General features: G+C 43.4%; 1 protein-coding gene and 1 long non-coding RNA gene across 3 annotated transcripts in view; one reads left to right on the top strand and one right to left on the bottom strand.

Annotated features, from left to right (window-relative positions):
* The window catches only part of roraa (RAR-related orphan receptor A, paralog a), a 143,977-nt gene that overhangs the window by 31,012 nt on the left and 100,170 nt on the right, over nt 1-12,795 (bottom strand). The window contains exon 1 of one of the 2 annotated variants that reach the window (XM_088377969.1): nt 10,282-10,449. The exons of the other annotated variant lie outside the window; for it this stretch is intronic. Within the exon in view, the coding sequence (XP_088234095.1) occupies nt 10,282-10,312 (31 nt within the window). The 5' untranslated portion in view covers nt 10,313-10,449. Of the gene's footprint in view, nt 1-10,281; nt 10,450-12,795 lie in introns of those variants that run through there. 2 annotated transcript variants of the gene reach the window in all.
* Nucleotides 2,031-2,511, top strand: LOC148397032 (uncharacterized). The gene is made up of 3 exons (XR_015858947.1): nt 2,031-2,101; nt 2,213-2,275; nt 2,473-2,511. It is a non-coding gene; the product is annotated as an uncharacterized LOC148397032 (long non-coding RNA).

Below are 12,795 nucleotides of genomic sequence, written 5' to 3'. Positions count from 1 at the left end.
AAAAAACATACCTTACGGGCTATTATATACATATTCAATTTTCCATTTTCTGTGAAAATTGAGACAGTGGATGTCACGGACGTTGACAGATGTAAAGTTTATTTATTTGTGGAGGAAACAACTGTTCATTGTTGAAAGTAATCACACTCGAGGGTGAAGTGTATCACTCGCAAACATCTCCACTGAAGAAAAGAGACTCGACTCTGCTCTCTAACCCTAACCCTCAAACCCGCCTTGTCTATTTAACCCCACTGAAGAGTGTTATGTTTACTCACGTCGACAGCCTTACTTAAAGTGCTGAAAAATAAAAAGAGATGGCTTATTTTGTAGATGCAGCACTTCCCCCAGGATGGATATGAAAGTTTAATCATGGCATTAGGATTCACAGGCATTCCCTGGCCAGACCTGCTCGCAGACATCGGAATTGCTAATTTGCTGCTTTGGTGGTTGAGGAGGGCTGAATGAACGGTAACACCAGTCCGATTTGTCCAGATAACCTTGAACCTTGCTATCGGAATTCCCGCGAATGTACGTTGCTCAATCGCTCCCTTTTATCTCCCATCTTGAACCACTGTCCACTGACACTTTTGACAAGCAGCCTGAATGGACCGCTCACTCCTTGCTTGTTCAAACGTAGCTATTAACTCCCAATGAAATGCCACGGGCGAAATTATCTTTTTAACATTTAGCTTAAACAAAGCCTCTGACAATATCACAGTAATTGCGAGCGGGTTTCTAATTTGAATTGTTAATTTCTACGGCTTGTCGAGACGCCACTGGAGGCGGCGGTATGATAAAGAAGAAAGGTTCTGACAGGGTTATGAGTCAGCAGAGATGTAAAATTCAAATTGGCCAGGCGAAGCAGTTTGGAGCTGATGGTGATTCAAGCCGACTCACTGGTCAGCCCCGGAGTACAGTAGAGGAGCCGGCGGCTGGAACATGGCTCTTACTCATACGTGCGTACGCTCGGAAACTCCACATACACACGTACAGGTGCTTCCTCAGCAGACCCACACAACAAAGGAAACCCGGAATAACCTATGAGACACATGACATTGTTTCGAAATCCACTCAAGAATTTATACGTTTCAAATGAATGGCCTGTATTAATTGTTTCAACCGTAAATATACCACAAACTATGATCTTAATACATTTGATTACTATGTCACACTTATCTTACAGGCTTAAAGATCATTTTATTTCAAAGTGATACATCAGGAGAAATGGTCTAAAATACCAATTGGGAAGAATTCCGTTGTTTGTTTGATTAAAAATGTTCATAGGTAGAAAAAACATCCACGTGGCAAAGACTCACCATATTTTCCGCTAACAACCCAGGCTAAACTAAGCAAAGACATACAAAGATTTTCATCTCTGTCAAGATGTCTCACTTTGACATAATTCCATGACACAATTACTACTTTCCTAATAGGGGCTCTGGCAACAGGTTGCGGCAGAACTATGAACAGGTAAGGTTCTCCTCATTGCTGCAGTGGGCCATTTTATTTCTGTATTTTTTTTTTTTAGCTTAACCGCAGCCACAGATCAATATGTTCCCATAGGTGACCCTCTCCTTGTGAGCTAGCCTGCCTTCAACGTGGTACAATTTTTTAAAGTGGAAAACCGACTGCAGTGTAAAAGCCCTTATGATTGGTTTATTTCAATGTCAGTCAGTCGGTTTTATTTTTAGCTTGCCGCCAGCATTTGTCAGCTTTCACACACGATTCACACAGAATTGCAATTCCTTGTATGGCCTTTGAAAAATCAAAAGCTGAGGGAGAATGTTTGGTTTATCCTGTGCGGCATGATGGTTGCCATATTGTTGGAGATAAATAACAAGAAGAAATTAATCGTCGGTGTTGGAAGACGGAGCAGCGGGAGCCAAACTCTCGCTGTTTTCTGTCACAGCCTCAGCTTGTGTGCACTCGCTCTCTATGCTCACCGCCATCTTTCACTCAGCCAGCCACACGCCTCCTCGCCCACTGGGCGCTCACGAGGCCCGGGCAACGTACGCCCCTGCCAAACATCCATTTACTCCCCGCGGGACTCCAACGAATCTCAAGCAGACCTGTCATTGAGACTAAAATTCCAGGCGTACCTGTGAGTTGTTTTTTTTCCCTTCCTTCCCTCTCACGGCTGCTGTCGGAATGCAATACTTGGATTTAAATTGGGTTTGATCACTTCTCCGGCACCGCCTGGTCCGGCTAACAGACGAGACACGATGGAGGGTGGTAATTGCATCCCTGTGGAGAGGCTTCGAGTCTGCGAGGGAAGGTGGGGAACTGCTAGGTGACACATGTCCACTCAATTCAGCCTATTAAATGCCAAAAGAGACTCGCAAGCTAGCACCCACGCTACGTGTAGACTTGAAAAACAGTCCTCGGACTGGCTAATAAATGACCATGACCGGATCTTCACAGCGTGATGCTAACTTGCAGATGCACCTTTTTGTCTTTTTTTTGTTCCAGTAGAACAGATGGAGATGTTAGATGCTTTCAGGAATTATTAATGGCACACTATGATCCCAAATGACCTTGGGCAAATAGTCTCCCAGCACCAAAGTACACAGACATCCCCTGCACATCCATATTGGATCCAGACAACACACCTGGCTGGATGAAGAAAAACCACCAAACCATCACACGCCTGCACCTCTAATCCAGTAGGGAAGCTTCCTTTTTATCCATTTTTTTTTTTAACTCACTCAAAGGCAGCACGGAGGCATCCAATCACATTAAACACAATTGTATGTTTCAGGAATAGATTTGAGATTTATGCGGCAAACACACTAATTCCGCAAAGCCCAATTTGTTTCTCCCACAATGGGAACCATAGACTGGAATTAATCCACAGAAAGCCGTTGCTGTAGTTTTAAAAATAAACCCTTCATGATTGGAGGCTTTTGTGCTCGCTCAGGGGATGTACTATTGTCACATCAAATCTATATTTCAAACATACAGCCGTAAGACGCGTAAAATATCTGTTGACTATGGATAACGTCGAGAAAACAAACTCAAAATTTCAGCTCAATTAAAACATGGCGGCATTAACCGCATTCACAGCAAAAGCACACATTTTGAAACTGTAATTCTGTAATTATAAATATATATTTAAATCAAACAATGGAAAAATAATTCTGGTTATGAGTTTGGCAACTTTGCTCTATTTTATAGGCCAGAAAAAGTTTAAATGAGGTAACAGGGATTTGTTTTTTTTTAGAAGGGATTGCTGGTAATTAAAGGTCATCCAGGGTCTGTAGCCTTTGCTGATACTAAATGATGTGTTCTGAGAAAACACAGCGTGCTCCAACTGAGGACAGAATTGATCAGACACTTCCCCCCCCTCACACCAGGTAGGAAAAAAAACAAAAAAAAAAGAATTCATTATTTGAACGGTGTCCATCTCCCCCTACTCAGAGGCCTCTGGTTAATTACCACAGGGCTCATTAATGAGGCTGTGTAAATAAATATAGTTTGTCTACTATGTATATCGTGTTTACTCAACTTGAAGCCTGCACAAGAAAAAAAAAATCCCTTATGTATAAATTAGAATAATCCCACATCAAGAGAAAGGCTTGGAAAAAAAAAAAAAGAGCACGCTGTGATCAAAGCAGAGCAGACGATGTAAACACGTGTCAAAAGATCAAAACAAAAAAATAGGAATGTAATCCTCCGCCGAAATGGGCAAGGTATTCATTAGGTACTTGATCGTTTTCATTTGGGGAGAAAGCAATGCCTTTAAACATTTTCATCTTTGGCTGCGCCACTCAAATGCTTCAGTCACGAGGCAAAAGAAAGAAAGCGCTTTGTTGTTGAAGAATATGTAAAAATAGAAAAAATAAACCTCGAGATTGCTGCCAATGGTGCTCACAGTTTGCCTTCACGCTAATACCACCGTAAAGAAACAGTATCAAACCAGAAAATATATTTGGTTGACTTGCGTAATATTGGTCAATATCTTGTGTGTAGCAGTGAAATTGTAATTTTGAGTCATCTGACTGTACGACTTAACCGAAACTGAACAGATGTAAATAATCCTGTCAAATATTGATCCAAACAAACACAAAATAAAACCGAAATATATATGTATATATTTTAATATATTATTTTTAATATATCATAAATATATTTATGTAATATTTTACATATTTTTAAAATATATTGATATTTAAAATATATTCATGTCCCTGAAGCTATTCAACAAACGTGTTTTCAGAGGCGCCAAATCTTATCTAACTTAATCGATCATAAAACCAGGCGAGACATGGCGTCCTCAAATAAACCGCCATCAAGTTTGTATAACAAACAGAAAGCGCACAGTTGAAGTCTCCATGTGCAAACATTGAGTCCTTTACATTGGTGTGCGATGACAGTGGGATGCCATTAGTCCGAGGCCTGTGCGGGATTGATAGTCATTGAGAATGCTCTGTTTGGGCACACGTTCCTTTGCTGCCCCAAGACGCACATTAAATGCATTAAAACAGCCATCAGCGCACTTGCAATACGCCCCCCCCCCCCACCCTCCGACTATTGACAAAACAAAACTCGGAGATGACAGCTGCTGATTTGTAGCCGAGCGACAGATCCCTGCGAGCAAATAAAGCAGACGTGCCCGTCTTTTGCTGGGGAAATGTGTTTCCCGTTGACACAAATCCATTTAACAGCACATAAGCCCTTAAAAGTTTACATAAGGATACATTTTTTTTCCAGCAACTCTGGAGCTATTTCCTCCAATTTAACTGAAGCTCTTTTGTCCCCGTGTGTTCGATTCAGGGAGCTTTGAAAATGAGCTAAGCTTTTTTTAAACATCAAGCTCCTCTTTGCCCAATTTAGGCTCCTCTTAGAGAGCGATCATACGCGCATCCCGAGACTCTCTTTGCTGACACGCTCGTTGTGGAGAACCGGGCCGAGCTGAGTGGCGAGGACCTGCGCTCGCTCGGTCAGCACTAAGAAACAAGACTTATTCCAGAAAGAAGAAAGCTCAGGGGAGCAAAGACAACAATAAAATAAAAAAAATACTTGAAAACAACAACACAAGCCCCGCCCCCCCAAAGGAGACACTAGTGGGTGATTGCCAGCTGCACTCCCGATTAGCCGCCTTTGAGCAATCGCTGAGAGTTGGAGCACCATCTTCAGCTCCTTAATCAGTTCAGGCGGGGTGGGATGGGATCCCGACGTGCAAAAGGCTCAGCGCGATGGGGAATAAACTCATAATCAGCAATCAGATATTCTATAATGCGGCGAGGGAGGGAGCTCATCTCAGATAGGTCAAGGAGCTCTCCATAGACAAGTTAACCCCTTTCGCCTCCGCCCCCCTGCTGGGAAAATGGTCTTGGAATGGATTATTGAAGTTTGGGAATGAGAAAATATGTAAGCAGGTATTCAATCGCAGCTGCGTGTGGTCTAGGCCAGACCAGAATAATCTTTGACATTTATCAAATTATACGATGTCATTCCAGTTCTGAGAAGGCAAGACTTCACGTCAGAGCCCGGGTGAATGAGGCTTGTTGTCAACTTTGCTCACATGCTGTTTTCCCAAACTTTCATTCCAAGAAACCCCATTTCGAAGTATCATTTTGGCACGCTGGAGAAGTTGGTTAACAGGGTTGGATTTCATTAAAGTGCCACGTCCCTGAAAGCGCCATGTGCCTTTAACAAAGTCCATTGCCTAGCGCATTGCTTCTCCTTTCATCTTGCTAATTAGCACTGAAGCAGCATTTCTTCTATTTCAAATGTATGCATGAGCATAAAAATCAATCTTGAAGACACGGTTCCGGCAAGGCTATTTTGCTTTGTTATTCATGATGACAGCGTTTCTTTTAAAACGCGTCTTTGTTTGGAACGGCGAGCGCCTTGCGACGTTAACCTTGAGCTTCAACTTTTTTTCCTTCGATGAGAGTTGCAAACCTGCTTGTTTGACATCATTCAAGTTTTGTTTGTCGCTGTTGTAACAGCACCCCCTGCTGCTCAGGAGGAATAATCATCGGTTTATCCACGATCAGATATCGTTTTATTCAAAAAGCAACCCTGGTGGCTCATTCTGGGATTTCTCCTCAAACATTCCTCACAGCTCTCTCCCTTTTGTAATAAAGTGGCAGAGCGCATGTAGCGACGACCTTTGTTCCAGCTCGGCCCGTGCCCTCAGCTCATCAGAATTCCATGCACCTCTCATTTTTCATCCTTTCCTCCCTGGCAGGGTCCCGAGATGCAGCAGTCCGTCTCCACGGAGCAGAGGGGAGGGTGACTTTGTATGTCGTGACCTCTGACCCTTCCTCTCGCCCTGGACTCGACAGCATTCTAGCGCCGTCTTTTCTTTAAAAAAAATACAGCCAGCTCTTCAAGGGCGAGAGCTTGACCATGTTAAGAGCAGACTGTCGCTGAGTCAACCAAACTCGTGACACCTCTTGGACTGTCACGCTTCCACAGAAAAGTTAACTTAGGTAACAAAACGACACAAACAACTCCTCCCACCACCCCAAAAAAAAAAAATATATATATATATATATATATATGAAATTATAGATATAAAATATATAATATATAGTATAATTCGACAATTCACTGAACAAAAAAAAAAAGAAAAATTAAATAATAAAAGAAAAAAGGAAGAAAAACCACAACAGTACAGTGCAGTGTGTTGACAGCAGCTTAAAACAGCAAACGCTGCTTTGAATTCACCTTGGAACGGAATTTTTAATTGCACTATTTTTAACATAAGGCTCTCTGTTGACCAATCAATAGACGCTGAGCGTTTCACGCACCAACTTCCAAGCGTACCCGATAACCCAGCCAACGGCGCATCCGCACGACCGAGCCAATAAAAGACATTCACAATGCGCCTTCTCTTCGGCACCGACAGCGTGAGATCTGATTACAATTACAAGAAAGCGGCTTGTGCTTTCAAAGAGAAACGGGCCTCCTATCTGAGGACTCACCCATCTCACAAAACATCGGAGGTTTGTCTTCCACAATAAAAGACTTTAAGAACAGGCCGGCCAACGATAGCAGTCGGGAGGACCGAGTTTCTGACTCTCGGGACAGTCGCGTTACCGAGTCTGGAGTTCCTTGGACTCACCTTCCACCTTTTTGCAGTTCCTCCCGCATCTCCGATTCCATCTCCCTCGACACACTCAACACCTGACGCGTCTTTAACATCCTCTTGTCTTGGAGTCAGACAAAACGCAAAATCAATAATGCTTTTTCTCCCCATTTCCTCTTTGATGGAACTTCAAAAAACACCGATGGACAGACAGCACTCTTGAGGCCTCACAGAGGGGGAAAACACGATACAAAGTAGAGAATAAAAAGAAGCATCTTGACTAGAACAACAACTTCAAAGCTGAACGATTTAGAAAGACAAATAGGTGCAAAGAGCCAATGAAAACATTTCCCCCCACACTAATATGCACAAAAGTGACTTATAAAATCACTTTAAAAGCTATTAACGAGATTTGAATTGTAGCGTCTAAAGTCGACCAGCCCCGAGGTCGCACTGCTTGCAAGTCAAAATGATTTGGCGTCTGATTCTCAAGGAGCAGCCACAAAAAGGAGAAGAGTAAACATTATCTTTAATACCATAGCTGTGCTAAATGATGATCCAAGCAGTGCTGACAGAGGAAGTAGCGTGTCAGCAGTTAAATGCTACATGACAGGAGGACGCAGTTAGGAAGAGCCAAGGAGAAGGCTATAGGAAGGAGATATAGCTCGCAAGAAAAAAATGTGACAATGAACACAGCCATTATGAATCATGAAGGCAAAAAATATATATATGAAGAAAAAAAATCAAAATTATATATATATAATATCTACGTATATATAAAATATATGAAAATATATTTATTTATATAATGTTTGAAGACCGCTATCCTTCTTCTACTCGATCACAGAGCCAAAACAAAAATCCATGCCCACAATGGGCAGTCAATATCTCATTAAACAGCCAGGGAAAGAGCGGGCGTACGCACCTCGCTGTGCACGCCACCAACTGGCACACCTCGCACACGTTCATAACCCGTGGGGACGCCATTGCACTTGCAGCGCTCGCCGAGAGGCGAAACAAAGGACGAAGGCACGCACGCTCTGTCAAGCTGATATCATCAATTTGAGTTGGAAATATAAACCATTAGAGAAAGAAGAATTAGGATTAAAAAAAAAAAAAGAATAATGAATTTCACATTTTAAATGGACCTATCTGACCGAGGCATGCAAGAACGCTTCCCAAAATTACCCCTCTTGGTTAATCACGTCTTATTTTAAATCCTTTCAGGTAACTTGCGCTATATTTGCCTTCACCTTAATCTGTGGCCATTTTTCCTTAGGCTCGCTATGTCCTGAGTCTGTAAGTGGATAATAGGCAATCTTGTTAACTTTTGCTTTCACGTGTGAGGGAAGGCTTGCAGCTTTGCAATGGCCTGCTCATGAAGAGTGACAAAGAGGAGCAAATCAACAGCAAATATTTAACGCCATGACCTCAAAGCGCCTATCACGAAACATTCGACCTTACCTTCTCCGCAGACACTGAACATTTTTTACAGTCTAGTAAACACTCACACCAAATCACATATTCATGCAGTCTGCACGTGCTCAGCCCCCCCCCCCCCCCCCCCGAAAAAAAAAGACCCAGACTAATAACGGCACAGGAGGGTTTGACTTTTCTTTTTAAAAATACTTTTCTGTCAATAAGCACATCAAAGAACTTTCTTTAATGATGTAACTGTGTTTTTCATTTTAATTGTGCTGAGTAGGCTGCTTCATTTGCATGGGGTAATGAGAGGGATGTTTCCATTACAGGTAATTAGGTACTTGAGAGACAGTGGTGGGGAAAGGGAGGCAGGGGAGAGACCGGGAGGGAGGGGGGGGAGGGCTCGGGAGGGTGCGGGCCGCACAAAAGTGTCTCTTATTGTTTGCTGCTGCTTTTGTGGTTGACTATGAACAGAATGAAATAGTCAAATAATCAGGTTAACCCAAACGGGGCACCTGTCATTCGTGCAGCAAACTTTTTACTCTTTGCGAAATCAAAAAGAAATGATGTGCTGTAAAATAAGTTGATTTGCACTCTTTGGAAAGATACACATGCAAGATAAAGATGTGTCCTCACTTGTAAAGTGAATTATGGATGACACAAAAAGGGTCCTGAATCTAAAACCAAATGTGGCTACAGCTCTTAATTTTGGTAAAAAAATCGCCACTAGCTTAACTTCTAAATTAATCTCATGCAATCAATCATTCATTTTTTTGTGTTTTTATGCTTGGTATTTTTATAGCTACTACTTCATATGATGTGTTGTTCTGAAGCAAAAATGCAAATTTGACAGGTGGAAAGCAAAAAAAAAAGAAAATGTAAAAAAAGCAGTCCATGCCATTATTGTTTGTATCATTTTTGTTTTGCATTTAATGCAAAACGACAGCTCTCGCTCCCTCATGACTTGTTATTCAAGCCATTTGCATGTCTGCACGAGAGTCCTAACATTTGTCTGCACTGACAAATCATTCCAAATATGTGAAGCGCATGCTCATAAGTACAGTCAGTGCACGCTCGCCCGAGAGCGTGCACGTGTGAACCCATGCAAGCGAGATGTGCGTGCTGCACTCGATGTATGTATGACTCCGCTTCCACTGTCTGCCTGTGCCGACGACTTTACGAGTGTGTTTGTCTGTATAATGGAGGGGGGTGGAAGAGTTGGGATTTGGCATCCTAGATCATCATCATCATCATCACACAGACGGGGGAGGACCCAGTCAGGGTCTCATCATGGCCACACGTGTAAACCCGACTACCCCCACCCGCCCCCAAAATAGGTCAGTGGAGCACTCTCATCCACGCATGGTTTTTGCACATACACACCCATGCATCGTCTGGCGGCCGCGCACGCCCGTCTGCGACCCGCGTTCAACGCAGCCACGCACGCACGCACGCACATCCCAACTCAACTCGTTGAAGTGTGCAGAAAGAAATAGCGACAGTGACACTTCCTCGTTCCTTTTACTATCACCAATAAAAATCATCAAAAAGTCCCAAAACGGTAACTTCATGACAAAACTGACTTCCAATCAAATGCAGTTTCTAGATTTAAATACCATGCAAAAAAATAAAAATAAAATCCCATTTTTAAAAGCGCCGTTTTCTTCCTGCATATATTTGCCTCTTGTGTCACTGTCATGCCTTGCAAACGAAATGCAAAGAGTTGGCAGCCTATGAATAGCCAGGCTGTACTTGCCGACTTGTTACTCAGGCTGGGCGCACAAGCATGCATTGTTGTTCTTCTTTTTGCTCCTTCTTACCTTTCATAGCTGAAATCACAAAATACATCATTAAGCGTCGGGTCCATAGGAGAACAAGTCTCAGCGCGCGCAAAGCCCCTTCCACTGCTATTTCAGCAGCAGCAGCTGGCCAGCACAGCTCTCTGCCTCTCAGCCTCGGAGCATGACCACACCACAATCCACGTGACTGTGACATCAGCGCTGCGCTCTGACTCCTCCCCCCCTCTACTCCGCCTCCTCCCCTCTCTTCATCTCCCCTCCCCGCCTTTGATTGGCACAGCGTGCAGCCAGTAGGGGCGCTGAGAGCTCAGCTTGGCTGCCTTCCCGCTGATTGCAGTCGAGCGTGCCCGCCGCCTCAGCTCGACACAGCCCCCCCCACCCCCCCCTTCCAAGTACGCGCTTATCTTTTGCAGTTAAAACTAGCAGACACCGGTTCACACTTTTGTTCTCCGCGGTGCAATGTCAAGTATAAAGTGAAAAAAAAGGGGGACAAATTGCCAGACAAGGATGAGAGAAGAGGGGAAGAGAGACATCAGAAGCAAAAAATAGGAGAAGATGGATAAGACGGGATGTGTAATTCCTCTCCATGAGTGATCAGTGTGGGGGCCAGATGTCTGCCAGCCGTGTTGGGAAGATGAGTGGAGCCACAGCGTCTTCCTATGACCTCTCCGAGGACTCGCACGCGGTCCCGTCCGACACACACGTGCACGTTGACAGATCTCACACACTCATTTTGACAGGTGAAGAAGAGGGTTGGGGTGAAGCGGCCCACAGCGACCGGGCGATGAGTTTCTCACTAGGATTTCTTCGCCTCGCTCTTCCTACCATGCCCGTCCGTCTCTGGTGCTCTCTCTCGATCCTACCCCCCGCTGCCAACCCGCCCCCCTCCCCTCCTCTCCTCTCCTCTCCTCTTCGCTCATCCTCATATGATAATCTGTTCTGACTCGTAGCCAGCTGCCTCCCTCTGATACAATATTCTGGTTTTAGAGCAATCCAGCCTTGGCCAATAACCACGTTGCATTTGGCATTTCCCCGAACAAGCCGCTTCTCGTATCATCTCAAGACAAACAGCGTGAGGATTGGCTTTCAGAAGCTACAACATTTCAAATGTGAAAATTGGGGGGGGGGAAGAAAAAAAGATGAGGGATAAAAATATATATATATTTGTTTACACCATGAATATTTGAAATTTGGAGATTGTGAAGGCTCATTTCACATTCTCTTTCGACGCGTCTGACGTTAACAACATGACTGCATCGCTGCGTATTTGCAAGAGAACGATGATGCTTCCACCGGGACCCAATTGCACATTAACTATGCAATTGTTACAGACGATTTGAATATTTATTTAGTCCCATCATGAATTCGAAATAGATTTATTATTCATTTGACGCCTTCTACGGTGTCCTAATAATTGAATAAAAGTATGCCTAACCGTATACAATATGGAAATGAGGACTCGACAGCGGTTGCGACATAAATCTTTCCGTGACAATGTTTCATTAGGACCCCGGTGATCCATTAGGGCCACTAAACATATTCACTCACGTCGTGTCAACAATGCTCTCGTATTGCGCCGCATCTAATGAACAAAATATCATGCTGAAACCGATAGCATCAATTGAAGCGCGGCCGGGAATAGAAAGTAATCAGCCGCTCGACGAGTATCGAAAAGCAACGTCGCGGATGTCGAAGTCGTGCTCATTTTTGCCCGGTGAATCAAAAGAACAAAATCTGTGGTTGCTTCTCAAATCTTCCAGGAAACGACCACAAGTTCACACGTACAATGACTTCTCTGTTTTTAAGTACTACAAGTGAATTTTTTTTTTCCTGCAAACATTTTCTGTTGACCATATTCCACCCAGAGTGCTAAACATGGCTTGTGACAGAATGCCAATAAGCTGCTGATACATGTTCATTAGAGCATTGATTAACCTCTCAAGGACCTGATGCACTGCTGGCAGTAATGTGGTGTTGTTAACACATTACTGCAATCTCGCACATGATCTGATTGCATTCAAGGCAAAGGCGAGCGTTATTAACATCGAGGACGAAAAAAATAATCTTTCATTTGATCGTTTATGATTGTACTTAATGTCACAGCTTATGTCGAGCGACGATGCAGGAGCCCGCTTCCTGTTTGTGACCACGTGCATTTGCAAAAAAAGAAAAGAAAAAAAAAGGGGGTTGACATGATAAACAACTTTCAAATATTACTTGTGAGAGTGTTCTGATGTTTGGCGTAAGAGGGAGTGGGGATCTTTTATGACCACAGACTACGTAACTATTCTCGAGAGAAATAAGTACATGATGAAACAAAGTCTGCCCGGCAACACGAGTGCCTGCGCACCTAATAATAAGCTGCAAAGAGGTTTGGAAAGCAAAGAAAATGTTGACGTCCGGTGCATATTGTCATTATATCACAGTGATCAAGTTATTTTCATAAGAGACAGACTCCTCCAAGGTCGTACCATTAAACTGACTTTTTATGAAGACTTGCCCTCTAAAGTCACATCAAGTTTTCAGCGTGCCTCA

The sequence above is a fragment of the Syngnathus floridae genome, chromosome 6 (assembly GCF_059516105.1).
Source record: "Syngnathus floridae isolate MCC-2025c chromosome 6, RoL_Sflo_1.0, whole genome shotgun sequence".
NCBI lineage: Eukaryota > Metazoa > Chordata > Actinopteri > Syngnathiformes > Syngnathidae > Syngnathus > Syngnathus floridae.
Note: the sequence above shows the minus strand (reverse complement) of the source record. Positions and strands in the feature narration are given on the sequence as shown.